Source organism: Chiroxiphia lanceolata, chromosome 5 (assembly GCF_009829145.1).
Source record: "Chiroxiphia lanceolata isolate bChiLan1 chromosome 5, bChiLan1.pri, whole genome shotgun sequence".
NCBI classification, from domain to species: domain Eukaryota; kingdom Metazoa; phylum Chordata; class Aves; order Passeriformes; family Pipridae; genus Chiroxiphia; species Chiroxiphia lanceolata.
This window is the reverse complement of record NC_045641.1, coordinates 38356248-38382695: the sequence shown is the minus strand read 5'-3', so window position 1 is coordinate 38382695 and position 26448 is coordinate 38356248. Positions and strand designations below refer to the sequence as shown.

Here is a 26448-nt window from a genome sequence, read left to right as displayed (position 1 = left end):
GAGCAGGAGGCTTTGACTGGTTGATAAGCACAGGAGATGAAGGAATTCTTCTGTAAAAAGGATACTTTGTAATTTTGGAAAGTTACTAGTTCTTTAAACTGTTCCAAGATTGTCAGATGTGAAACTTCTATGAAGGTAAATTTGGCTTCCTTTGGCTATTAAGACTGCTAGTTTGTCGTAGATAAAAGATGCAACAGTTTGCTTCTACTCACATAATCTCTAGTTTGATCTCTTTAGGCTCATTACAGTATTTTATAAAGTTAACTTCTTGATCCTGTTATTGAATATTTTTAATAGCAAAGAACAGTCTGAACTTGATCAGCAGGATATGGAAGATGTTGAAGAAGTAGAAGAAGAAGAAACTGGTGAAGATGCCAACAGCAAAGGTAATGTTGAAACCAAGGGTTTATAAAGAGCTGCATATGTGCTTTCTAGTTAATGTATTAAAAGAAATTTACTGCTAAAACCAACAATAAATGGTAAAACAATTTTGAGTGTACAACTGTGTTTAAATTCTGAAGCAAGGACTTTTTTTTTTCCCCCAGTTATGTGATTTTTATTATTTGTCTGCAGTTACTCGTTTTAGTCATGCTTAATACCAGTTCAGGCAGTGCTGGCCACATCTATAATTGGAAAAGACAGGATTGTTGTGGATATGTGACTGAATTCTTTCAAAACTCACAACAGTTAAAAACTTCACCTGTGAAGCTTTGGGTATAAAAAATTCATGTGTATATGTGTGTCTGTGTGTATCTCTTATTTTTTGATGAGTTGCTTAGTAATTTGCTGCTGAGTTGTTTGACTTTGAACAGACCAAAAATCATGCTTAGTGTTTACCACTCTTAGAATCAATAAATCCTTCTTCTTTCCCCCCCTCAACAAAAAAATGAGCATGTATCAAAATACATGTTTTGCCCAGTGCTGAACAGTCTTATTCATACTTTGTATTTAATGTAATGTAACTTAATGTAATTTTCTTTTTTAATTTAGCTCGGCAGTTGACTGTGCAGATGATGCAAAATCCTCAGATTCTTGCAGCTCTTCAGGAAAGACTTGATGGTCTGGTAGGAACATCTGCAGGATATGTAGAAAGGTATGGCATTTGGTCAGTATGAGCAGATTGGTATAAATTTTGCTTTTTGAACACTGTTAGGAAGAAATTCTTTACAGAAAGGGTAATCAGGCATTGGAATGGGCTGTCCAGGGAAGTGGTGGATTCTCCATCCCTGGAGGTTTTTAAGATGAGACGGGATGTGGCACTTCGTGCCATGGTCTATCAACCATGGCAGTAGTGGATCAAGGGTTGGACTTGATGATCTCAGAGGTTCCTTCCAACCCAGCTGATTCTATGATTCTATGATTCTGTTGTCTGTGGCATTAGTAGTCAGAAACCACTGTGCTGCTCAGATAGCAGAAAAACGAATATAGTGTGTCTGTTGTGCATCTCAGAATTGAAGAGTTTTTATTTCAGGTTTTATGAAGAAAAGAATGCTAATATTCACAGTGGCTGATCTTGTCCCCTGCACTTACAGTATGGCACACTTCTTAAGATACCTTCCTGCTACTTGAAATCTCTTTTGTAGCTTTGCCTTAAACATGAAACATCAGTTATTTAAACTATGGACAAATACTTGGAGGCTTAGTGTCTGTAATATAGTCATTTTATGCTTAGAGTGTAACCAGTAGCTGATAAAATTAGGAACATTATTAGCAGTACTTCATGTGGTATTCTCACTTGCAATAAACTCTTGCTAAAATTTTCTTTGTGTGATCTGCATTAACAGATAGAATTTTCTGACTCTTGGGTAATTTCTGCTTGTGTATGAATATTTCACCACATCCCCAGGAAGTGTAAAGTGTACGGCTCCCTTGCTGTGGTAGAGTCCTACATTGAATTGGTTTGAACTGGGGCAGCTACTGGGTAACAGGCAGTGGTGCTGCTGCTGCTGTTCCTACTCCTACCACTTTCCTGTTACAGATGATAGCATAGAACAAAAGCCTAAACAAAAATAAGCCAAAACAAAGATATTGTACACTATAGGCTTTTCACATCCAATATTTTTCTTCTGTTTTTCAAGAGATATTAATTAACCTCTACTAATCTTTCAGGTCCTTGATCTAAGAAGTGAACAAAAGTGGTAACATTGTTTTGCATTCTTCTAGTCAGCTGCCGTACTGTTTCTTCACCAAGTCCAAGTACAGCAGTGCATTTGCTACCACAAAAGCATTGCAACTTCACCATTTTACCAAATGCTTACCTAATTTGCAATATGAAAGTATCTGGAAGACACATGTAACTGGAGTCTTGCACTTTTTCAACATATGCATGCTGACTTAACCATGCTTTTCTGGTGCCTCTTTCTTACGTGTCTTTTCAAGTATTATTTAGAGCTTATTTATCTACAGAGTCTAGACACTGAGATGGCATAGAAGTCAGCAGGAATGTGGGATTCTAAAAGCCTGTTATATGGGCTGTTAAGGAGCTAGAGGTGTGAACTGGTGGGAAGCTAAACAGGTTCCAGGAAAACAGCTGTCTGCTCATGCTAATTGCTTGGCAGCTGTCCAATAACTTACCCCTTTACCTGTGCCTGGCCACAATACTTTCAATGGAACTTACTTTCACAGAGTTGAATTTCCCTCAGCTGTTCACAGGGAGTTGTATGCTTGTGTGATCATAACTTTTGCTAGTGGCTTGTATTCAGAGCAACAGGTTCTAGTTGCCATTGTTGTATTTGTGCAGTCCAGCTCAGATTTCTTGGTCTGCTTCTCCATTTTGGATTTATTTTGTAAGAGCTGTCTCTTTCATGAAACTACTTTTATTTTTTTAAAAGTACCAAGTTTATAAAAGTATGAATATATAAATTGTGAAATTTGAACTTGTTGACATGGAATGTAATGAAATGCAGCTTGACACATGCAAAAGATTCTAGATTCTCTAATAAAGGGGTTAAAATCTTTACTCTCGACGAACTAGATTTGGAATGCTGCATGTATGGCACCACATCTTAGAAATGTCATAGTGCTTTATAAGCAATTGCTAGGACCAGTACTTAGTCTAGATATATGCATGTGGCATTAAGTGGGTGATTGTTGTATGACTTCGATGTGTGGTCATGTTAATATTCTTCCTTAATACTTTTTTCTTGATCTAACTCAAGTTGTTCCTTAAATTGCTGTTAGTTCTGATATTGTACTTGATAAAATTACAGCAAATTATTAACTTGATTAACTTCTGGAAAAATACCAGAATAACAAGAATGCTATCAGCCCTGTATGAGCTTACACGCCTAAACTTATGTGGCTTTTGTAGTTTGTGTAACAGATGTACTTTTGCCAAAATTAGAAGGTTAAGGGCAACCTTGATTTAATGATGGAATGCATGTTATCTTAGTAACCAGAAATAGTATATTCTTAAAGATGTCAGGGAGAAGGATTCTGCATTTAAAGTGAACAGGGATGTTGGAACATGTGCTTGTCCTGCCTAATAGAGATAAGACAGCTTTAATAATTAATATGAACCCTCAGTGTTTAATATATTTTTGGGTAATTCCTCTAACCTGAAACTGGTCCTAACAATTCAAAGCAGTTGCTTACTACTTTGTTGTAAATAACACGGCACAACTGCTTAAATAAAATAAATATGGGAAGCTAACATAATGATCTTGTGTAGTCATATGCTGGGGTTTGGTCCACCAGTGGAGGCTGTCAGCAATCTACCCTATAAGTCTCTCCAGTAGCCTCAGTGTAGGTAACTTTGTATCCTAACAGTAACTTAGTGTTGGCGTAGTTTACTAAAGCGAAACTAATACTGGAATTGTAGCTGACCAGTATTTATAATAAGGAATGCATTAATTGCTTTCCTTTTACACATTTGTAATATGGTGGTTCATTTAGCAAAACAGTTCTGGCTCACTTTGGGAGTATTTTAGAAGACAGTTCTACCAGTCACTTTGCTTAGTGAAACAGAAAGGTGAACTTTGAAGATCAAATTCCTTAGCAAAGAATTACTCAACTGTCTTGAACTTTCTTTCATAAAACCAAGGGAGTTAATGATAAAACCTTTTTTAATAATGCTCAACCCTATGAGTTTACTGTGCCACTCATTGATAATGTAGAACTTGGTTTTAGGATGAAGATTTATTGCCTAAGTTTGTCATATGATTGACGCAGGTGTGGAATACTCTTGATTCTAACTGAGGTTAAGCCTCAGTTTAAGAGCTTGTGCTAATGGTTTCAATCTGTGGTGCAGTGGGTCATAGTTTTGGTTTGTACAGTTTTCTAAAGCTTAAAGTAGAATGCAAAACGTGTTGTGATACAAGCTGGTTAACTTGCAAGGGGACTGGTTAAGGAAGCATCAATATGTGCTTAGAAGGCAGAGTTAATAACAATTCTGTCACTGAATCTTTCAGCTTGCCTAAAGTTGTTAAAAGACGTGTGAATGCTCTCAAGAACCTTCAAGTTCAGTGTGCACAGATAGAAGCAAAGTTCTATGAGGAAGTTCATGAGCTGGAAAGAAAATATGCTGCTCTCTATCAGCCCTTATTTGACAAGGTATTTTAATGCTACTCTGATTTGTACTTTAAGACTTCAGCTAAAATACAAGGGAATATAATAAACTGAATGCTTATGCAGTTCAGAATTACTTTGGTCTCATATGTACCTGTTTAATTCAATTGATACAATTTTGGCATCCATGTGAACGTCGATTAAGTTAAGGGAGTGAAAGGTTCAGTCTGTTCCATGGTTACCAAAATCACTTCAGTATACCAGGCTTCATTTTAATTAAACATATGTCAGATGATATTGTAACCTTTCTGGGACTTCAGTGTTTATTTTAGTGTGTTGAAAACCTCCAAACTGCTGGGTCTGCCTTCTAGAACCAGAAGAAAATGTTTTGATAAATAGTTAATGTAGTACTAATTGTGTAATTTAGGATTAAGAATTTACTGGTGTGGGTATTGCTGATTGTAAATGGCTAGGAAATTAAAAAATATTCTTGGTTTAATCTTCCAGCGAAGTGAAATCATCAATGCAATTTATGAACCTACAGAAGAAGAATGTGAATGGAAAGCAGATATTGAAGAAGAAATTTCAGTGAGTGTCTTAAATGGTTCTCATCAATATCTCAAGCTTTAGCATGAAACAAGATTCAGTACAGTAACTGAAGTTTAAAAAAAAAAAAAGATTGGGTTCCTAATGATTAATTGCTTATAATAACTATATTAATTCTTAATGATTACTTAAAGCATGCACATGAAGCTTAAGGTGTATTGGTATTGACATGAAACTGTTAGTGAACCTTATGGGCACTCTTTTAAAATTAAGAAAACCTAACATTTTTATTTCGTTAAGGAGGAAATGAAAGAGAAAGCCAAGCTTGAAGAAGAAAAAAAAGATGAAGAAAAAGAAGACCCCAAAGGAATTCCTGAGTTTTGGCTGACAGTTTTCAAGAATGTGGACTTGCTCAGTGATATGGTGCAGGTAGGTCCAGGCTTATTTAAGTAGTAGTACTAGTACTTAATCCAAGTGTCTTTAAGAAAAGAGCAGGAACTCTCCATTGCTTGATATGTCTGTTGGAGAGTGAAAATGGAACCATTACTTGGCTCTCATCTCTGGTACTTAATTCAACTGAGAGTGTAGAACACTGAAATATTTCCTTACTGTTTTATTTTTGGAACCTATTTTACTATAATAATACATTTTCTGTGCTTATAGGAGTGTGTGTGATGTGTATTAGACACTGCTAAAAACTGTACTTGGTGTTTGCATGGATTTTGGTCGTGTGCTGCATTGGAGAGTCTGTACGGCCATTGTTGCCATCTGCTGGTCACGTTCATGACAGTATTTCAGTACTGGAACAAGGTTTTTATTCTAAGGAAAACTCATTCTAAACATTTTTGTTTCTGCAGGGTCTTAAATCTGTGTATAATGTAATGTTATGAAAATTAAATACACTGTGTTTTCTTTTCAGGAACATGATGAACCTATCCTGAAATACTTAAAAGATATAAAAGTGAAATTTTCAGAAGTTGGACAGCCTATGGTTAGTTTAACTTATTAAACAAGATAACATTTGTGTTATCTTAACGCTTATTTGTATATTAGCAACATGGTCTGTGATAGCCAATTGTCTTGTGGAAATCATGAGAAAATATACAGCTGTTTCTTCTGAGAAACAGTACAAGGACTTGTACTACTCTTGCTCTACCCTGCAAATGACTTTATACTAAATTTAACCTTCAACTTCTGATGAGATTGGCCTTAATATCTGATGACTTTCACCTTTGCATTTTGATACCTTTAGGTACTTTCTGTGTAACTGTTACAATTTGATATATTTTCCTGACAGAAATCAAGCAGCTTTCTAAGTTCTGATATTTTGAAATTCAGAAGTTCTCTCTTATACATTAGCATCAGGAAAGCTGTACACTAGGAAATCTGTCATTACTGCAAACAGTATATTAACTAACAAGAACAAGATCAACATCGTAAATTGAAATATTTGAAGATTTTTTGTACAACTTGGGTAGCAAATTCTACAATAAGTTATGGATGTATTGGAGGAGAAGGGTGTGTTCTGTTGCATGTGGTTTTTCTTGGGTTTGGATTTTAGTTATTCAGAAATTAAAGGTATGTGTTGTAAATTACTAAAGTTCTTGCTCTGCAATTCTTTTTAAGAGTTTCACATTAGAATTCCATTTTGAACCAAACGACTACTTCACAAATGAAGTGTTGACAAAGACATATAGAATGAGGTCAGAACCAGATGATTCTGATCCCTTCTCCTTTGATGGACCAGAAATCATGGGTTGTACAGGGTAAGTGCTAACAGATAGCTTGAAGGCAATAACACTTTCTTCCTTAGTATTAACCAACTGTAGGCTTTTACAGCATCTTGGGAAGGTGCTGGAAAAGATACTTCTAATAACTTGTGAACAACTGGGTTTGACTTGAATTTTTTAGTTGTTATAACTTCAATATAGTATAGAAAATATATTATTTCTATTACATGATTTATAAGCATAAATGTTATATATGCATATACATAAAAATGTAATCAGTATTTATGTAGAAATCCTGTTCTGCAAATCGCTAAAGATTAATTGGAAGGTGGATAGTGTTATCTTTAGTAGGCCTTTATAGCTTTATCCAAAATTTATTTGATAACTTCTTTTAATCTTTTTGTATTTCTGACATGTAGCATTTTGGGAAGTCTATTCCAGTTTTACTACTTACATTGCAGTTTTCCATTTTGTTTTATAAGTGTCAGATGTTTGCCTCAGAGTGTCTATCTGAAAAATGGAGAACAGTCATCTATTAATTCCAGGCTACTTGTCTAAAAAGCTGTGACACTCCTTTTCAGGGAAATCTTTTGTTCTAAATTAGCTAAATTTTTTTTTTTTTTTTGTGAACACAGGGACGAGAGAAACCTGAGTTGTACATAAGTATCCGGGTACATTTGGACCTGTTCAGTTGATTTCATGTTCATATCTCTAATGTTCTGGCTGCTCTTCTGAGTGATAGCAACTAAGTTACAAATTATCACTGTAAAGTCATGGTTGGTTTTACCCTTTTAATAATCTGCAGTTGCTGGTACTGACTTATTTACCACTTCATTTCCCAGTCACTTAATATAACATATTTTGCAAATCTCCTGTAAGATTTAGCTTTAGTTGCTTGAGTAGCTTTGATCAAACTGTTAATCTTCTTTCCCAGTTCGGACTGTTTTTGAAAACCATGAATCCTGGCAGAGTATGATGTGCGATCACACTCTGCTTCTGTGAAAATGGTTAATTCCTAGTCCTTGTTTTGTCTTTTAACTAAGAAAGCCTCTTCTTGTCCTGAAGCAACTCACTTCATTCCTTTGAGTCTTTAAAGGAATCTAATCAGAAACTTCTGCAAATGCAGATGATTTCACAGATATGACATTTTCATTTACATGTCACCAAAACGTTTTGACTGTTAGAGAAGTCTGTGGTTATGATTCAGCTCTCTAAGCAGGATAGAGTTAAAAAAAAACCAAAACATCAGAACCCAAATAAACACAAGAAGACAAAACCCTCACAAGCAAACAACTCAAAATCAGCCAAAAACTACACACCTGCTTGATGCATTATTTTAAGGATTTATTGACTGTAATGATAGATGGGGTGAACTTTGGCATATTACTAACATGACATTATAATGGATGAGTGGCTCTAAAAATAGTGTGATACTGTTCTCTGATAGGAAAATAGGCAGTACTTGGTATCTAATAAAGATTAGTATTTCAGAGATTGAGTGGAAAGGAAAAATTTCTGGATGGAAACAATCCTAAAATGAACCTGTTACTTTTGTTCTCCACATATAAAGAAATGAAAAGATAACACTGAATAAATACTACCTTAGTATTTTGTTTGCACTGTCTCGCAGTTGTGATAGTCTCAGTAGGTACTTTGTAACAAGGCGAATGTGATTAAGCTGCAGCTCATTTTTGGGTTTGTTTGGTTTTTTTCCCCTCTTTTTTCTTTTTAGTTGTCAAATAGACTGGAAAAAAGGAAAGAATGTTACTTTGAAAACCATTAAGAAGAAGCAGAAGCATAAGGGCCGTGGAACAGTTAGAACTGTGACAAAAACTGTTTCCAATGACTCTTTCTTCAACTTCTTTAGTCCTCCCGAAGGTAAGCTGAACGCTAGTTTATCTGCATTAACTTATAATGTAGAATGTACTTCACTCACTTGTTCTCTTTTTTTTTTTAATACAGTTCCTGAAAGTGGAGATCTGGTGAGTTGGCTTATTTAAAATATGGTGGTGGCATGTTTATGAAAATTGTATGGGAAGTTGTTAAATGGCTTCAGCTTTAACTGCCTCTGTATTTAACTGATAATACCTGTGAGGACTAGTATGTATTCGAGTTTTCTTTATGAGAAGGAGTGTTTGTTGAGCTGGGTGGTAGATTTTAGTTTAGTCAACTTTACCAGTTCATCCTTCCTGAAAGCTACCTTATGAGTTGTTAACAATTGTACAGATGTAGTGATCTTCGTTATTAGCCTCTGATCTAATGGGTGGTTGTGAGTCTTTCCCTTCAGGCGTTGTTTAGATGATTTTATCTAATGGTTGAATGTTTCTGGTTGTATTTTATTCTGTTGAAAGTTTCCCAAGCTATTAACTCTTGGAGAAAGTAATAAAACAATAATAGAAACCTGCAAGAACCCACTTTTCTGTGTGCTCACTGTGGCAATAAGCCATGTTTTTGTTAGGAGAAAAACTACCAAAAATACTCAACGGTTGGGAAGGAATACGTTATGCAGCTTGAGTGAGAAATGACACTGAGGTTCCAGAGGCATGCAGTTAGAACTCCAGTTGGCATGGACACCAAAAACTATGTTCACAATGTTAAAAAGAAAAAAACAACCCAAAAAAGAAGCCTTTTGAATTGAAGATAATTCTCAAATGGAAGACAGCAGAACACTTGGTGTGAAAACAAAAGGATTGAGAGACTGGGACTGGATCAGAGAGTATTTTAGGTGTTCAGGTGCTTCACACTGTCTTGTCTAATGAGAATCATGGAGGACATGCACTGTAGGAATCAGAAGTAGGTTGTAAAATCTTTGAGATGGGCTCACCTGGCTACTTTAAGGGTACTGTGTCTATGAACTGAGGTCTACGGGACTAAGATTAAACAATCTTTCTACTTGGAACAAAAGGAAGTTGGGGGTGGGGGAAGAACAGAAGTTAAACTCCAGAATTTTGTATAATTAAGCTTACTGAAGCAGCAGCCTCCCACTGCATAATGTAGGTGGGCTGTTTAAAGTGTCAAACTTGGCTCCTCAGTTTCAATTCTCTAAAGCAGGTCCTGAAACAAAAAAATCAGTACATGGGATTTGTATAAATCTGACCCCATCAAAATCCGTGCAGCTTGTGTTTATCTGTCAAAAGTAGTTATTATCACCTTATGGTTTAGGAAATAATGTTGTTTTATGCAGGATGATGATTCCGAGGCAATCCTCGCTGCAGACTTTGAAATAGGTCATTTCTTGCGTGAACGTATAGTCCCCCGATCAGTACTGTACTTCACGGGAGAAGCTATTGAAGATGATGATGATGACGTAAGTATAGTGTTCATTCCAAACACTAAAAACTTTGAAATATTGCTGCTTAAAGACTTTGGTTATTTTTGACATTGGTATCTTTAGAATGGGATGCATCAATGTTGATTTCAGCAGAGCTTCCTAGAGTGTTGAGTAAAGAGAAGCGTGAAAGTAATTAATCTTTGAAGTAGTGACTTCAGAGTTTTGTGGCAAAAGTAATGGTGGAAGCTGAACCTCTAGAGGATGTCTTAGTAGAATTTTGTATAAAGGTATTTCTAGAGAGGTGTACCCGATACTTTGATAGAATTATAATGAACTGCCAGAGAACAAATCAGTCCGTTTATCTAGTTGCTCAGCTCTTCTTTGTGCTTGTAGTGATATTGGGATACCAAGTTTCATGTGATTCAGGCCTCATCCTTTCAAGAGTGCACTCTTACTAAAAATTGCTAGATAAGCACATTCAAAGCATGCCAAAATACTCAAAGCAAGTTCTGGCAAAGCTTTAAGTGCATTAAAAGAGCTAAGCTTGAAATCAACAAACCACAAAGCCCCCTAGAATTTTATACAGGTAAAATATTTTCTGTCCCCTGCCTCTCCTTAAGCAAAGACAGTTTGACAGTTAAGATAGCTTAGATATGTCTGTCTTACATGTAATTTTTAGAATCTAAGCTGTTAACCCTTGGTCCAAAGCCTTGGGCGGGGATGCAGAGGAGGGAGGAGCTGACTATGGATTGCTGTGGGCTGCACGGCCCCCTGACGGCCACAAGTGGTACCGCAGTCTAATGGCTCCTCCAGTGCTGCGGAAAGGGGTGCTCTGGCTGTCTCCTCTGCCAGAGCTTGCTTGGCTTGAGAGGTTAAACATTGCTCATGCTGATGCATACAGCATTTTTAAATTTGACAGATACAGGAACTTTTCTCAAGAGCACCATACAGTGTGGTCTCTGCCATCTGCTTGAGTTATCTGGCTATAGTTGAGCTATAAATGGCTGTATTTATGATGCTTTCAAAACCCCTTATTTTCTCTCCTAGTATGATGAAGAAGGTGAAGAGGCAGATGATGAGGTAAGAAGACAGATGCCTTTGGTTCAAATGTTTTCCCTATTGTAGTTTGTTATGTGAATAAGAGTTCCTTTAGTTTTTGAAAGCTCTGGACACTAAGTTTAAGAATTACTTAGGAAGTAAGATACAACGTATTATTTTGTGGATCTAGGATGAATAATTTTTTAAAAACAACAGAATAACAAGAAAATGGAAACCAAACTAAGACAATCCTTAAGGTATCATACAAATTTAAGTTGCAACTGATCTCAAAAGATGGCATGCTTTGTGGAAGGTTAGCTAATACAAGATGTATAGCATGAAGTTGTAATGAATGTATTTCTGAATATAATTTAGTCTTAATTTTCATGAAAATGGCTCAGGAGGCTGAATGTGGATAAGCTAGAGAAATATAAACAAGTGTTTTCTTTTAGGAGGGGGAAGAAGAAGCAGATGAAGAAAATGATCCTGATTATGACCCAAAAGTAAGGAATTAAAATGAATGTTTGAAGTCTGTGTACACATATGGATATTTAAAGTTTTATGTACATTAAATTTTGATTTTAGTTTAAGTATTTAATCAATAGTTCCTGTAGTGAGTATGTTTTGGCTGAGGCTGTTTCAGTCCTGGTTCTGACGAACTAATGTTGACAGAGAAACTTCTACAAAGTTTTTTCTCCAAGAATCATTTTGTTACAGTAACTTTTGACTTTGAGTACTGAGGTTAGTCAGGCTTGGTTTTCTATAGACTTGTCTTGCAACAAGTTGCTGCTAATGATGTAAATATTCTATAGCAATTGTAAGGAGTTGCAGAGAACTGTGTATCCAGGTTCAGTTTTTGGAAACATGTTACAAGCTGGCTCTGGCACAGATTTTCCCAGCAGAATACAAAACTGAGGCTTTTTCAAGGGAGATAAACAATAAAAGACTTGCTATTTAAGGTAGCAAAAGTCAAGGTTCAGGAACGTATCTTCAGCCAAGTACTAAAATGTGAAGAGCGAAGCGCAATTGGCAGGTTTCCTAATCCATGGGAAGGGCAAATCACTAATCAGGCTGGAAAAATGATTGTGAACCACTCAGTTCATACCTTTTTAATAGTTGAGGGAAAGGCACATCTGGCCACCTAAAAACATCTGGTGGTAGTAGGTGAAAGTTGCAGTCATGGAAATGAAGTCTGTCTGAAGTACTCTGAAATGCCTGCTGTAAAATGTGCTTGCCATTTCAAATGAGGAGGCACTGTGTTTTTCAGTAGCAGTGGTTTGAGCTACTATCAAAGTACTGTTGAAAGAATTATGTAATCTAAGACATAGATTAAGAATTGTTAATCAAAATGTACAGCCTCTTGGTGATGTTTCATCTGCTATAGTGTATTCAAATTGCTTCCTAGTCAAGGAAGTTTTGGAATCAAAATGAAACATCTGCAAGTTGGGCTTTTTATTTTGACCATTTCACATATTGCTTTTCTTAGAGAAACAGAACTGAGAAAGAGCAAGACTGCATGCTCAGTTTCAGAGAGAACTGCCAGAGGGCTAGGAACAGTAGTGGTACGATTAGAGTGTTGACATAAGGATAAATAGTTGTAAGCTGATCGCGGGCTATAAGCCAGCTGAATTTATTAAAGCACTGTGGTCCTAGAATAGATATCCAGACCAAGGTATTAGAGTAAAACTTGCTTTTGAACTCTGCCCCCAAGAAACCTTTTCCTTAAATTCCTGTATTACTGTGACATTGTTGGTTTTCTGTTTCACTATAACAGAAGAAATTTTCCATGTTAGAATTTTCTAACAACTGGAATTTATTGCAAAAGACGTTTCCAGAGTGTTAAGAATATACTGTGATTTGGAGTTGCTCTCCAAATCACATTAGTTTAGTCAACTTTACCAGTTCATCCTTCCTGAAAGCTACCTTATGAGTTGTTAACAATGGTACAGATGTAGTGATCTTCGTTATTAGTCTCTGATCTAATGGGTGGTTGCTCTAGGGTGGCTTCTGGAATAAGACCATACCCTTTTTACTGCCCATAGGAAGTTTGTTTTGTCTTAAACTGAGTAGAAGGCCTGGATGCTTCTTCTGAGCTGGGTTGTTTGTTACTACATGTAACGCTTCTCCTTTTTTTTACAGTTACAGTGTCTTTCAGAGTGTTTTGCCACACTCAGTTCTGAACAGGTTTTTGTTCTGGATTGTATACCAATGCACTAACAAAGCCAAAATAAATACTGTGTCCAAAGAGAGCAGTCTTGCTAATACTGGACAATTAGTGCAAGGGAAGAGATGGAAGAAGAACTTGAATACTGCAGCTTAAGAATGCGTGTTTAGCAATATTGATAGTTCTTTTAAAGTTCAGATTTCTGTAAACTAATGTTTCCTTTTTTCTCAACAGAAGGATCAAAACCCAGCAGAATGCAAGCAGCAGTGAAGCAGTGTGTATGTGGCCTTGAGGATTACCTGCACTGTAATAGCCTAAACACAACTATTAGTTACTTACAGCCTTATGTTTTGTATCTTGGTAGAATTAAGTAACCAATTTGTTAAAAAAAGAAATCAAACACATAAGAACCAGTTTAAAATGTAGGTTCAGTCTACCTAGCATTTTAACAGTATAATTTTCTGCCAATATGTAGAATGCAGTAAATTCCCTAAAGCATGAATGTTAATTCATTGCTACGTAGTTTGGTTCTTGTGAAGTCTTTGTCATGTAGCTATTAGACTGCAGCTGTGAAGATTATCAGAACTGTTAACTGAGACCAATATTTGTTTAGAGAAAACTCTCTCCTGAAGAACCAACCAAAGTATTTTTCAGCCCAGTAGTCTGAACGGGTTTAAGTCTGCTTGCACTAGCTGTGCCTTCATTACTTTGTTATAGAAATGGCAGTGACTTGTACTAACTAGGAGATGATGATGCATTTTGAATTTGACTACTTGAGAAGACTAGTATAACTTGTTTAATTTCCAATGAGACCACAATTAAACATTCATAACTGTCAGCTTGTTTATGCTATGGGTTTTGTATTTTATGTGACACAGTGATCTACAAAAGAAACCTAGTCATCATATTAAGGTTATTGTTTACCACTGGGGTGTGAATAAAACCTAGTATTTTCAGAAGCTAGTCTTGTTTTATTATGTTTGTATCTGCATGTGTAAACTGGTAAGATGTATCTTACATGCTGCAGTTCATGTTTTACTTGAAACAAACGTTGATAATTACTGACAAGTAAATTATATAGCATTTGAAAAACAAACACAAGAGTTTGGAAAGTTTGATCAGTACTTTCCATTTGCAGTGTGATACTTGTGAATCTGAGCTAGATGTTCCAGTGATTGGTCCACACTGCCATTTTAGAGAAGACAAGTCCTTAGAAATGGGGCTAGATCTGATAAAGGACTTCGGTATTGCCATGCCTGACTTTAAGGCATTGCATGTTAGTATGAAATCTGAAGCAAAGTGCCTTGGATTTTCAGTCTGTGTAGAACAGAGCGATGTTGTACTGAACAAAACCTACCCTGCAGCCGAAGGGAGTGCTAGAACACTTAGCTCTATTCTAGTTTGTCCTCACTGTATCATCTATGGAGGAGGAAACAAACCGAAAAGAATTCCTCTTTCTTCACCTAATGTTCTGTTCATGTGCTTGTGTTGGCACATTCTGGTTCATACTTTTGTCCATATTGGATGTTTATTCTCAGTTGAAACACATGGGCTAGAAGACCTTTCTCGTTCTAACCTTACCTCTAGCCTATTAGTGGAGGTGCTGGATGATGCTGGAGATGTAGATTTGAACTCACTCAGCTGAAGGAGACTGTGAACTTATGTATGCTGAGTTTTCCCAGTCAGTAGCATGCTCCTATACTCTGTGCAGTCTTGTCCTTCACAGATAACTATATCAGTTCTGATCTTCTAAACAAGTAGTTAGAGAGCTTTTTTGGGCATAGAAGGGTCCTTGTAGGATTGGAAAGAAATGTCCAGCTATCTGTGGATTTATTTCTGCAGTAGCTACTTTTTTTTTTTTTTTTTTGTGCCACTCCTATGCTGACTTAGTTTGGAAGAGCAGGGCAAGCAGGAGTCAATAACATGAGGATAGGGCTGGTAGAAGAGTTTCTCTAGCGTGTCTCTTGCTTGGAGGGTAAGTAGTGCAGAATGAACCTTATCCCAAGTGCCCTTGTGAATCATCAGGCCCCCTGAGAGGATGTGGGTCTAGTGTCCTCTGACTAAACTGTTTTTTGTTTTATTTGTTCTTATTTTTAATGCCTTGAAGGTTTAAATATCACACAACTTCATTTCAGAATCCCTGTCAGGCTTTGTCCCTCTCAGGATATCCATGGATTTGGGAAAAGGAGCTCATGTTATCTATAGCTGTATATAAAACAGGACTGTTGAAGCTGTGATCTTGGGTGTTTTTTAGGTAACACATAGATCATAGCATAGAAAAACACAGTTATGAAAGGTTAACAATCGTTCTCTAGTAGCTGTGTGTTAAAGTAGGTGTGGTTGTGTTCTTGTGATACCAGAATATGCATGTCCTTTGAGGCAGTGACCCTGCCAGGTGTTTGGGTTTCACGTGGTCTCTTTGCTGAGCATCTCCCAGGTTTAAGTTTAAACTTTAGGGCATGTGGAGACCAAACTAATGGCATGTTATGAGCTTGAGCAGTCATTAATATGGGGCTTTGGGATTCATACTTCTGGACATACAAAGTCTCTGAAGTCCTTACTTAGATCTAGCCCATTTTTGCTAACAGCATCTGGAATCTGTATCTTAAAAAGCAAATTGTCTAAGTTTCAAAATTCACTGTGCGTAACAAATTTGGCTTGTTCTTTGATTGCTTTCTCGTTTAACATCTTCATAACATACAATGGGATACAATATTTGGAAAGGGGAGTTTACATGTCAAGGCACACCTGCAGCCTGCAAGATCCAGGGCCATGAATCCATCTTTATTGACAGATTTTGGTAAGCTTCTCTCTGGATTGACTTGCTAGTTCTAAAGCAGCAGTTCTTGTGGTCTCCAGACTGCAGCAAAAGGAAGGATAAAATATAAATAAGGTGCCATTTCTTATGGCATTGGTTAAATAAAAACTTCTGGTGCTTAACATAGTTTTGTTATCAACGACACTGTTGTTTAGCAGTTCTGAAAGGCAGTATGTAGCAGGAACATTAAACTTTCAACATTGATTATAGTGTTATGACTCATTCTTTTCACATAGAGCATGTCCTCATTTAGTATTTGAGAAGGATAAGTTACCATGTTAAGAAGTTCATGCTAGGAAAATGTGTCACTGAAATGGAATTTCTTGGGCTGTAGTTGCAGTACCACACCAAAGTTTAGCATCTGTGTAAATGGTGTCTTCTGTCCAGTTTTGGTTGCTGTATCAAAGGGTGAATTATCTTGAAGAAAAGTGGGAGGTTGGTGAGGGAAGAGGTAGGAGAATTTAATGAGACTTGAATGACAGTGAAGTGTGCTCAGAGTTTATACTTGATGGAGAGGGGATGGTTCTTCATAATTCTATACTTTTAGCAATCTAGATTAGATTACATTACCGCTAAAGAGTTTGCCTGTCTGATAAAATTTTGGTTGTGTAAAAAAAAATAATAATTAAAAAAACCCGACAGCATCCTGAAATAAAGGAGACCAAATTTAAGCTTAGTATTCTGAGGTTTTACTTTTTGGAGAAAGGTGATGTCGGGTGCAGTTAGAAGTGTTACCTTGGATTACATGAACACTGTCATAGCAACACTGCTTACCAAAGTCTCCTACAGCTAACTAGCTTCATAAGCTTGGATTCTTACTTGGATTCTTGGAACTGATGTTTCCCAAGCTAATGGCAGATACTGTAATTTTGACATGTTTTGGTTTTTAAGTGAAAACCTCATTGGAATATAGAAAAATACAGAAGTTGAATGTGTTCATCTTTGCCTTCAAGCTGGTACTTCAAATTTCCCTGTGTTTTAAGGCTCATTGTTGTAGACCTGACTTGGAAATTGATGGGAAGCTTATATATGGATGGGCGATTAACTTGTCTGCCAAAAGTTTATTTCTTAAAGTATCCATGCAGTAGTTGTTTCTCAGATGCTTTCTGTTGGGCAGAGGATTGTGGTGTGACATTCTCAGTGGCTTAAGGAAGCAAAATGCTAAACCCCTCCATACAGAGGGGGCAGCCTGATAATGAAGGCATTTCTGTATGGAATAGCCTTCATGGTCTGCTAGGTTGGGGGCTACAGGTGCATGGATATTGAAGTAGGTAGACTCAGCTCTACAGCACTTTTTCCTTTATTCTGTGCAGATGTGTCCTCCTTCAGTCCAAGACTTTCTTGTGCAGGTTGGAGAAGCTGTTGCTACCACACCTCCAGTTTTGTTTCTTAATAACTGCTCAGTTCTGTTTGAGATGCACTGATTCCCCTCAAGTTTTCAAAAAGGTGTTGAAATAATTCCTAATGCTTACTTGAAGAGAACATAAATTCCCTACTGGAAATAGTAAGTCTTACTTCTATACACTAGCAAGAGGAGTTGAAGTTTGTCCATGTGGGATGTTGGACAAGATTTATCTCATTGCTCTTTAAATCCTCCTGTTAGACCTTATGCAAGGCCTAGTAGTCTTCCACATGTGACTTGTTTCTCAGCTTTTTAGGAAAATCAGAACAAGTAAAGCAGGCAGGATGACACACAAAGTACAGATAAGCTATTCTATATTTGGCTCTGCTTGGTGTATACCAGAAATGGGTGTACAAGGCGTGAGGGCTGTGGCAGAAGGGTTCTTTTGTTCACAGGCATTTAACTAAAGCATGTGAATTGACAACATGAGTTGGCTCTGCAGCTGCAGGAGGGGCTTAGACCCTGTTATAAGTTTGGCTTCTATGTGCTTCAGTGTTGCGAGTAATTCCCAAATTTATGTTTGCCCTGCAGTGGAGTAACAGTATGTTCTGAACTTGCAGAATGTTTTACTGTGGTGGTCAAGTCTGAGAAACTTAAATCCCTTTACAGACTAGTTTTTCTCTACAATGTGTGCTTAAGTACTTTTTTAATATTTTTGGAAGAAGGAGGTATATACAGCTGTCTGTGAGATGGAGTTCATAAAAAGAAAAGTCTCTCCCTGAGATCACCTGTTCAGTGTTTCAGTGTTCTGTCAGCAGCAAGTTCCAGTGAAATTACTGGGAGATAGTAATAGTCAAGAAAATCTGTTAAGGATTAGCCACTTACTGTCCACTTGCTTTAATGACATATTGCAACACATTTATTTGTCATGTATTTCTCATGAAATTTCCCCTGACTTATTTTTTCCCTCATTTTCCTTCTGTTTAGCAATGACCAGCTCATATTTCATTTTAGTTTCCTTCTTAACCCTTTTTCTGTTTTAGTCGCTTCTCAGAAGAAGTTATGCTTCAGGGTTTTCGCTCAGGATAGGTTTAGCATCCCTTTGAAACTAATAGTTGGTAGGTGATGTCAAGCTGCTGTCTGCAGATTCTGGCAGAACACTAGGAAAATATGGGCTTTTTAGTTTTTCACAGTCACTTCCCAAAACAATGTTTAACTTGCCTCAGGATTTAAAAAGAAGACTTTAAATACTCTTAACCGTAATTATTCTCTAATTAAGGTTGCACATACAAAATTTCAACAAAGTTAGGAAGCTTATGATACAGGAGACCAGAGTATTTAACAAGAAAGCATTTCTGTTACCAGTATCCACTTTGAACACAGAAAAGGAAAAATTCAGTATGAAATACATGAATCTCACATGGTAGAGGCTTTCAAGGAATCAGATTAGGTGTTTTTTCAGGTTGTAGTATCTCAGGTTTGACAGTAGGAGGCATCTTCTCATCAGCTATTTCTGGGTGGATAAAGAACCTGCATGGTGTTTTAGTGAAACTGCAATAAAGGTAGCAGATGTGGAACATTTAATAAAATTGCAGTGGTTTAAATGTATATTACAAGGAAAGTAAAATCTCACTGGGATAATGTAGTGCACTTAACTGTATTGAATGTGGTTTTTCAAAACAGTAACATAAATATTTACAGAAGTTCAGTTTTGACTTGCATCTAGGAAAATGAAGTTTGTTATCCTTTACTGTCAAATTCTGCACAATTAAATTGGGTTATCTTGTTCTTTTACCATGTAATTGTCAGTATTTCATTTTACCCCATTCTCTTAGCTTTTGGTGGGTTTGGTCAAATGTAGTGTATTTTAAATGGCTGTTAATATTTGTTGGCTTACGGAGTACAAGTTTAAATGGATGTTTTGCATGTTTGCTTCTGATCACATGCTTAGGTGAATTTCACCAGGAATAAACAGTTGTTGTAAGTCTATACATTAGCAGAGTATGTCCTTCAGTGTTTAGAGTTGGGTTAAAAATCCCACATTCAATGCTTCAGAGAACTTTATGCCATGGAAGAGCAAAGTGAAATGAATTTAGTCCCTTTCTCCAGTATATTTGATGAAAACATTTGTCCTTCCACACTAGTCTCACTTTTTTCCTTTGATTAACTGCAGGTTACTCTTAGTACTGAGAACAAGCGAAAAAGCTCACATTAAAGTATATAGATAGAGGTTGTGTGTTATTGTCCCTAAGTGTTAGAGTGCAGTGTTCTGGGACGGTGGGAAAGTTCTTGAATGCTTGTTACACAGTGTCACATGTGGGACTGCTGAATCTAATGAGAATTTTCACACTGCTGGTTAATGCATTTACTAGGAATCAAATGGCTGTTCACTTAGAGCGATGGAGCAGCAACCAGAACTGAACAGGTGAATTGTTAGAAATTGGTCTCGTGTAGGTGTAGGCCAGTGTCCTTCCTATGCCTTACATAAACTTGGTATTTTAATTAAGCTGCTCTGTATAGGTGAATGCATTTTAACCAGTTTGAAACTGTCTAACTAAACCAAAGTTAAGTGTGTCACATGAGCAGAGACTTAATTAGGAGTGAAGGAGTAGGTGCAAAACATATCAGGTGAAAAGGGATGTCACTCAGACCATTTGTGAGGCACCTTGTATATGCACCAGCAGCTGAAGGTGCAAATATTTGTGCTGCAGAATTTAGGTTCAAATGGTATTGAACTGCAGATTGAGGCAGTAGTGAATGGTGTTCAAATCTTTGGAAAATCAGCATGTGCCTCTGTTAAAATGGGCATAGGATAGTTGTGAGAATGAACTGTATCTTAGAACGTATCTATTCAGCTCTAAGGAGACGGGACTATTCTTTACATAAATGGATATTTTAAGATATTCATTTCTCTTTTTTGTTTAGTTTGTGGCTAGCCAATTTGCTTTTGTTACTGATTTGAGTGTCTTCCAGTTACCTCAGGAAGGGTAAACCAGCTAAATTCTAATTGCTGTTATTACCTTAATTGTTTATACCTCAACAATTTATCAAAATTAACTTTGAATGTCAAGAGGAAAAGATTTAAAAAGGAAATCCTTTAAAAATGTTATCAAAGATAAACTCCATTAAAGCTATCATTAATGTTGATTTTTTTTTCCTAATGTGCTATTAGAGTGCAGCACATGCTGCAGCATGACCTGCTTACTAGCTGCCAAGATTACTGCAAGGAGGTTTTCTTTGTGGCCATAATAAATGCATGTTTAAAAACAGTGCTCTCAAATGTAGTATGAAACTTCCAGCATTCAGTTTACTTTGGCCATAATGTACTGCCAAATTCAGCTATGTGGGCTTTTGATTTACATCTAATACATCAAAGGACTAAAAAATAGTTTCATATTAACCTTAGGTCACTTTGCTGCTCAAATAAAATTATTAAAAAGCTAACCTTGGGGGAGAATCTGAAAAATAAGCAAATGTGTGGCAACAAAGCAGAATAACAAGATAAATGGCCCTAGCTGTTTGCCAATTTGGGTTTGTTTCTTTGTTTGTTTGTTTGTTTTCCCTAGTCTGCTTTTACGATTTTCAAGTGCCGAAGTTCTGATGTTTACTTTGGGAAGTGATATGGATACTTGCTTTCTTTAGATATTACTGGAAGTGCTGCAGAAAGTGGAGGGTTTTATATATATATATATATACATTTGAAGAATGTATATATACATTCTCCCCAGCACAGCCGGAAGCCGTTTCGAAGCGTAGGGATCAAGCCGTTGCACCAGGTTGTGTGTCAGGCTGTTTCCTTTGTTTAATGGAGCGATGATCCCTTAAATATCAGGGTGTTGCTAAAAATTGGCACCGGTTATACTGGGCTTGAATCAAAAACACGGAGAAGGAGGGCCCTTTGCTGCTATTCCCCACGGGGTCAGGCTGAGGAAATCTGTTTCAAACAAATACTGCTGGAACACCCCGAGGAAGGCAAACGAGCGCTACAGAGCATTTGAATTGTCCCGTTAACCTCCTGCATTAGTCTACCGGTGGTTAACTACGGCGGGGAAACCCTTCCTGCCTCAGCACCGCCGAGTTCTGCCGTGGCCACTGCACCTTGGAGGAGGGGCGGGGAGCCGGGCCGGGCCCCCTGCCTGGGAGCGCAGCCCCCGGCCCCGCTTCGCGGGCGGGGCTGCTCCGCCGCGCCCCTCGGCTCCGCTCCGCTCTGCACCGTGCGGGGCTTCCCCACGCCCGGCGGGCGGGAGGAGCCGCCGTTTCCGCTGGGTGTCACTCTGGGGTGGGAGAGGCGCGTTCAAAAGCGGAGGGCAGGGAAAAGCCCGCCGACAGCCCGGCCGCCCGCACCGGCAGCGTCCGCCGCCCGCCACGCCGCGGCACGGGCGGCAGCCGCTGCGCTTCCTGCGGGCCGGGGCGCTCCCGGCCCTCCGCCTCGGAGCCGGCGCCCGGCGGAGAGTCCTCGGCTGGTGCCGGCTGCCCCCCGAGCCCAGCCCCTGCGGACGGAGGCCGTCTAACCCTGCCAGAAGGATGCTGGAGGGCGGCTGCAAGGCGGTGAAGGAGGGCATGCTGGAGAAGAGGAGCGACGGGCTGCTGCAGCTCTGGAAGAAGAAGCGCTGCGTCCTCACCGAGGAGGGGCTGCTCCTCATCCCCCCCAAACACCCCCCGCCGCCGCAGCAACAGCAGCAGCCGCCGCTGCCGGCTGAGCCGGCGGCCAAGATCAAGGAGCTTCACTTCTCCAACATGAAGACGGTGGACTGCGTGGAGAGGAAGGGCAAGTACGTGTACTTCACGGTGGTGATGGCCGAGGGGAAGGAGATCGACTTTCGGTGCGCGCAGGAGCAGGGCTGGAACGCGGCGATCACGCTGCAGATGGTGCAGTACAAGAACCGCCAGGCCATCCTGGCCGTGCGCTCCACCCGGCAGAAGCAGCAACACCTGGCGGCGCCCCACGGCCCGCGCCTCCGCGGCGCGTCCAACTCCGCCTAGCGCAGGTACGGACCGGCCCCACGCCGCTCCCGCCGGGCACTACCCGCTCCGGGTGCCGCTGCTTCGCCTCACGGGCTGCCCTCTGCTCTCTGTCTCACTGCAGGTTGCGTTCACGGAGCGCTTCGGGGAAGCGGGACTAAGAGCGTTCGTGGCGGACCTGCGCCAGGGGGTCTGAAACTGGGGAAGCGCCGGAGGGGCAGGTAGACTGGAAAGGAGCGGCTCAAAATCCTGAACCCCAGCCTGCTGCTGCTTTGCCGCCCTCGGTGCCGAGAAGCATTTCAAATCTATTATTTATGAACCTTGGAAAGGATACTTTGGTGCGATGGGATTTCTAGGAGACATGATGTACTGTAACTTTATTTTAATGTATTTTATTTATTAGAGTTGTTTTCTTTTGGTTTTGTTTTTTCTTTTTTTTTTTTTTAAGGCTTATTTGCAGGATATTTCTGAATGTAGGCTGTATCATAAAAGCAGAGGAAAAAACAATATGCATGTTAGCTCCCTGAAGGAACTAAAAAGTTCTGGGTAGTTTGGCTGTGTGCAATTTGATGAAAAAGTTATCCTTTTTTTATCCAAAATACACTATATTCCACTAACATGGAAAATGTGAAACCCGTACTGCATATGAAATCTGTTTTCTCTAATGAGAATAACAATTGTAGTCTGAGGTTTAAATTATTGCCTTTTAAAATATTAAACGTGGTGGAAGATGGTAAAAAGTTATTCATGCTTGACTATTCAAAAAGCAATGTTGCTTGTTATTCTGAGGTTAAAACCCATCTGTTTGATGTATGAGCAGAGGAGAACCTGACCAACTTCTTTTGTGATGCAGGATCTGAGTTGGATTCCAGCTATCAGTGTGATGTGCTTGCTCCTGGGCTGGCGGGCCAGAGCTGAGGCATTCACGAACGTTTCTTACTGTCCAAGTTCAGGGCTCCCTCTGCACGCTTGTTTTTTAAATGATCTGGGCTGTCAATCTGTATTGCTTTTTCATGGCGGTTTTTAAATGTCTTGCATTAAAGCAGCCCATAGTTTAAAATCCATTTTATATATGTCTTGGTGTGCAAATGGATTATTTTGGTCATGGTTTTCATAAGGCTGCTCTCTAGCTGAGATGAACTAGGCTAATTTTGGTGTTTAGCACTGTCAGATGTTGAGAGAGGCGTATGATCTTGCCTCTGAAAACGTTGACGAAGCAATGAAGTTGGAAAACAAAGGGCTAATTGCACAGCTGTTGTGTCTTCCTCTGTCTCTTAAAAGTCAGTGGGAGTTTGGCTGTCGATGCTGGCGGGAATGGGTCAGAGCTCTTTGCTGGTGTAGAGGAGGGAGTTGGGCGTGGGCCGGTGAGCTTTCTAGGACTGGGCTCTTCAGACGATGAGTGGCTTCATATTGTGTGCCCCTACAGCAGGTTCTCTGGTTTAAATGAAGTGGGGAGGCTGTAAGTGGAACAAAACAATGTGGCCAGTTATCTCTGGTTCAAGATAAAAAGTCGGAACCATGGAGCTATTTATTTTAATTAGTGTGGTGAGGAAAATTACTTTTGGCCCCTTTACAAGTTACATGAATGTAAACAAAATCATTTAAAATTTCACATCCAGGACTGTTTTTTTGGTGTAACTGAGGTGTAAATTAACAGCAAGAGCCCCACATTCTCTGTTCAAGCTGTTTCTGTAAGTGTTTAAAGCAAAAGGCTGAAGTGATACTCAAAGGAAGATCTTAAAATTGGCTACTGTGCGTGTCAGTCCCTTCCTCTGCACCCTAAGCTTAAGCTCAGTCAGTAAGGAAAAAGTTGGGATCTGTGTTAGCCCTCGTCTTTTGTCCCTTGGCCCCAGGTTTTGGGGTCACATACCTAGACATGCAAAACACATCATGGTAACAGAATTAAAGCCCGGATCCCGACGATCCTCTGTAGTTACTCCTGAGCGCTTCTTTCCAATATGGCCCTTGACAAGGTTGCATGATGAACTTGGGGTGGTAGATTATGGCTGCTCTAACAAAGTTATTATTTTGAGATTAATTAAAATCAAAGGTGCCCCACATCTTCTAGGATTAGAGTTGCTGTCTTGGCAATCACAATAGTCAATTTCCACATCTCTGTACATCTGCCATTATCATTCTAACGCTTGGATGTTAGAGCTGCAAGGGGATTCTCTAATGAGCTAGTCAAAGACTCACAAAATAGACTGTAATTTGTAATTTGGCTCCTCTATTTAGAGCAATTAATTACAGTTTACTGAGTAACTAATCCACCTTTTCAGATACACAGACTATCACTGATCTCACCTACTAAAATACATTTTAGCCTACTGAAGAATAAATGTAACTGATGAAAATTAATTCCTGTGTGATCAGAGACATACATATTTCTCGAAGAGAGGCAGATATTCTTGTCCTCAGTGAATGCCTCTGAATGCCACAAAAGTCTATGGATGTAGTCTAAAGCTGAAATTTTACTATTCTTCTGGAAGTACTTGTACTTTGAAAACAAAAGATGAAAATTTTAGTGATAAAATTTTCATTAAGGTATGAGAAAATAGCTTTCATTTTGAATTTGCTGCTCCTTTTCACCAGTTCAAGGTCAATTTCACCTTATGTTTCTTGTTTTAAGTTGGTCTGAAGGACGCTCTGAAAACCTTTTGGACTGAGGTAGCTCACCAACGAAATTTGCTGGTTGCCATTGCCTGCTCTGTTACCTGTTTAAAAACCTTGGTGTCAGCCAGAGTCCTAGTGTGAGAGGTGGTCACATCACAAAATCCCCCTTGAGCTGGTGGGATGAGTGTAAGGATCAAGCCTCCCCCTTGTGTCTCTGGACTGTCTCCTCAAAACTAAATGGGAACAATTTGGCTGGGGTCCCCTGGGGACAGTCGGACTGTGTGGCTCATGTCCTGTCGGTATAAATAAGGCTAAATTGTCTGATGTGGGCAGTCTGACAACTTTCTCATGCTCTAAATTCCACAGTTGTTTTTTGTTGGGTTTTTTTTTTTTTTGGACTGATAGTAATTTTAGACCAAGAAATTGTTCAATGTTATAAAAGGTAGTTCTGGTCTTTTTTTTTGTCTTGTCCCTCTACTACTGCGTGGTCTTTGTTTGAACTTCTGGATTAAATACTGTCTTTTACTGCCTTGTAAGCAATGCAGTAATCATGCTCTGTCTTATCAGAGCTTTGAAAGTAAAGAAATCAAGTTGTCATTCCCCTTACCAAAAAAAAAGAAATCTGACAGCACGTGGCTGAAGTAAATTCATTAGAGAATAAACAAAAATGCTGTAAAGCACAGGTTAATGCTTGATATAGGTACCAGAAGTGGGGACAGTCAGTTCATAAAAAGGTCAAAATTATGTGTCTTAACTAAAAAAAAACAAAACAAAAAACCAAACCCAAAAAAACCAAGAGAAAGTGCATAAGGGGCAGATTCAGTAAGAAAATCTAAACTCTGGTGACCAAGACAATTTAGAAACTGAGAAAAGAAGATCAAGTGGATGTTGTTTCTGTGACATCCAGAAGGAATTCCTCCTTTTTAAGGTTCATGATATACAAATGCCAGCTTCTGAATTATAGCTGCAATGATGTACCAAATGTTTTCTAGCATATCCTATTCTGAGAAGAAATATCAGTGTCGTCAAAAAAAATTGTGTGTAAATATGACTCATAAATGATTTCTGAGAGATGTGATTATTTTTCATATTTTTCAAGATACATTCCATTTCAAATAAAGAGGTATCTATTGAAAGAGCTCTCGATATGTTGGAAGAATGCTTGGTTTGGTGGGCTATCTGTTGTGATTAAAGCCTGATCTAAGCTTTTCCAATGTCAAGATCAATCTAAGGGCCTAAGAGGAACGCTTTGAACCTGTGTAGATACTCTCTGAAAAAAAGATCCACTTAGATGCTCCACTTAATCTCTATATATATATAGCACAATTATGAGTCTCAGTCCTCAGTTCTGCTTCTTGCTGTGCTTGGTGTGTGAGCACCCACACTGAGTCCAGCTGATTTCTGTAATACTCGGCATCACAGTTCGCATACAGCAGGTCTTTGGGATGCAGAATTCAG

At 38.7% G+C, this 26448-nt stretch overlaps 2 protein-coding genes across 4 annotated transcripts in view; both read left to right on the top strand.

Annotated features, from left to right (window-relative positions):
- Positions 1–16683, top strand: part of NAP1L1 (nucleosome assembly protein 1 like 1) — a 34060-nt gene extending 17377 nt beyond the window's left edge. For 2 of the 3 annotated variants that reach the window (XM_032687239.1, XM_032687237.1), the window contains exons 3-15: positions 298–386; positions 991–1093; positions 4410–4551; positions 5014–5094; positions 5356–5481; positions 5972–6043; positions 6679–6818; positions 8515–8660; positions 8745–8764; positions 9967–10089; positions 11101–11133; positions 11544–11594; positions 13490–16683. In XM_032687239.1, coding sequence (XP_032543130.1) covers positions 298–386; positions 991–1093; positions 4410–4551; positions 5014–5094; positions 5356–5481; positions 5972–6043; positions 6679–6818; positions 8515–8660; positions 8745–8764; positions 9967–10089; positions 11101–11133; positions 11544–11594; positions 13490–13525 — 1162 coding nt within the window. In that variant the 3' untranslated portion in view covers positions 13526–16683. Of the gene's footprint in view, positions 1–297; positions 387–990; positions 1094–4409; positions 4552–5013; positions 5095–5352; positions 5482–5971; positions 6044–6678; positions 6819–8514; positions 8661–8744; positions 8765–9966; positions 10090–11100; positions 11134–11543; positions 11595–13489 lie in introns of all 3 variants that reach the window. The other variant, XM_032687238.1, reaches the window with a different exon arrangement.
- A 5153-nt stretch (positions 16684–21836) lies between these two features.
- PHLDA1 (pleckstrin homology like domain family A member 1) lies at positions 21837–26126 on the top strand. The gene is made up of 2 exons (XM_032689272.1): positions 21837–22403; positions 22502–26126. Exon 1 carries the CDS (start codon positions 21940–21942, stop codon positions 22396–22398), a length of 459 nt encoding a protein of 152 aa, XP_032545163.1. The 5' UTR covers positions 21837–21939; the 3' UTR covers positions 22399–22403; positions 22502–26126.
- The last annotated feature ends 322 nt before the right edge of the window (positions 26127–26448 follow it).

Excerpts from the sequence above, each read along its gene's own strand:
- PHLDA1 (XM_032689272.1), top strand. The coding sequence starts at position 21,940 with ATGCTGGAGGGCGGCTGCAAGGCGGTGAAGGAGGGCATGCTGGAGAAG.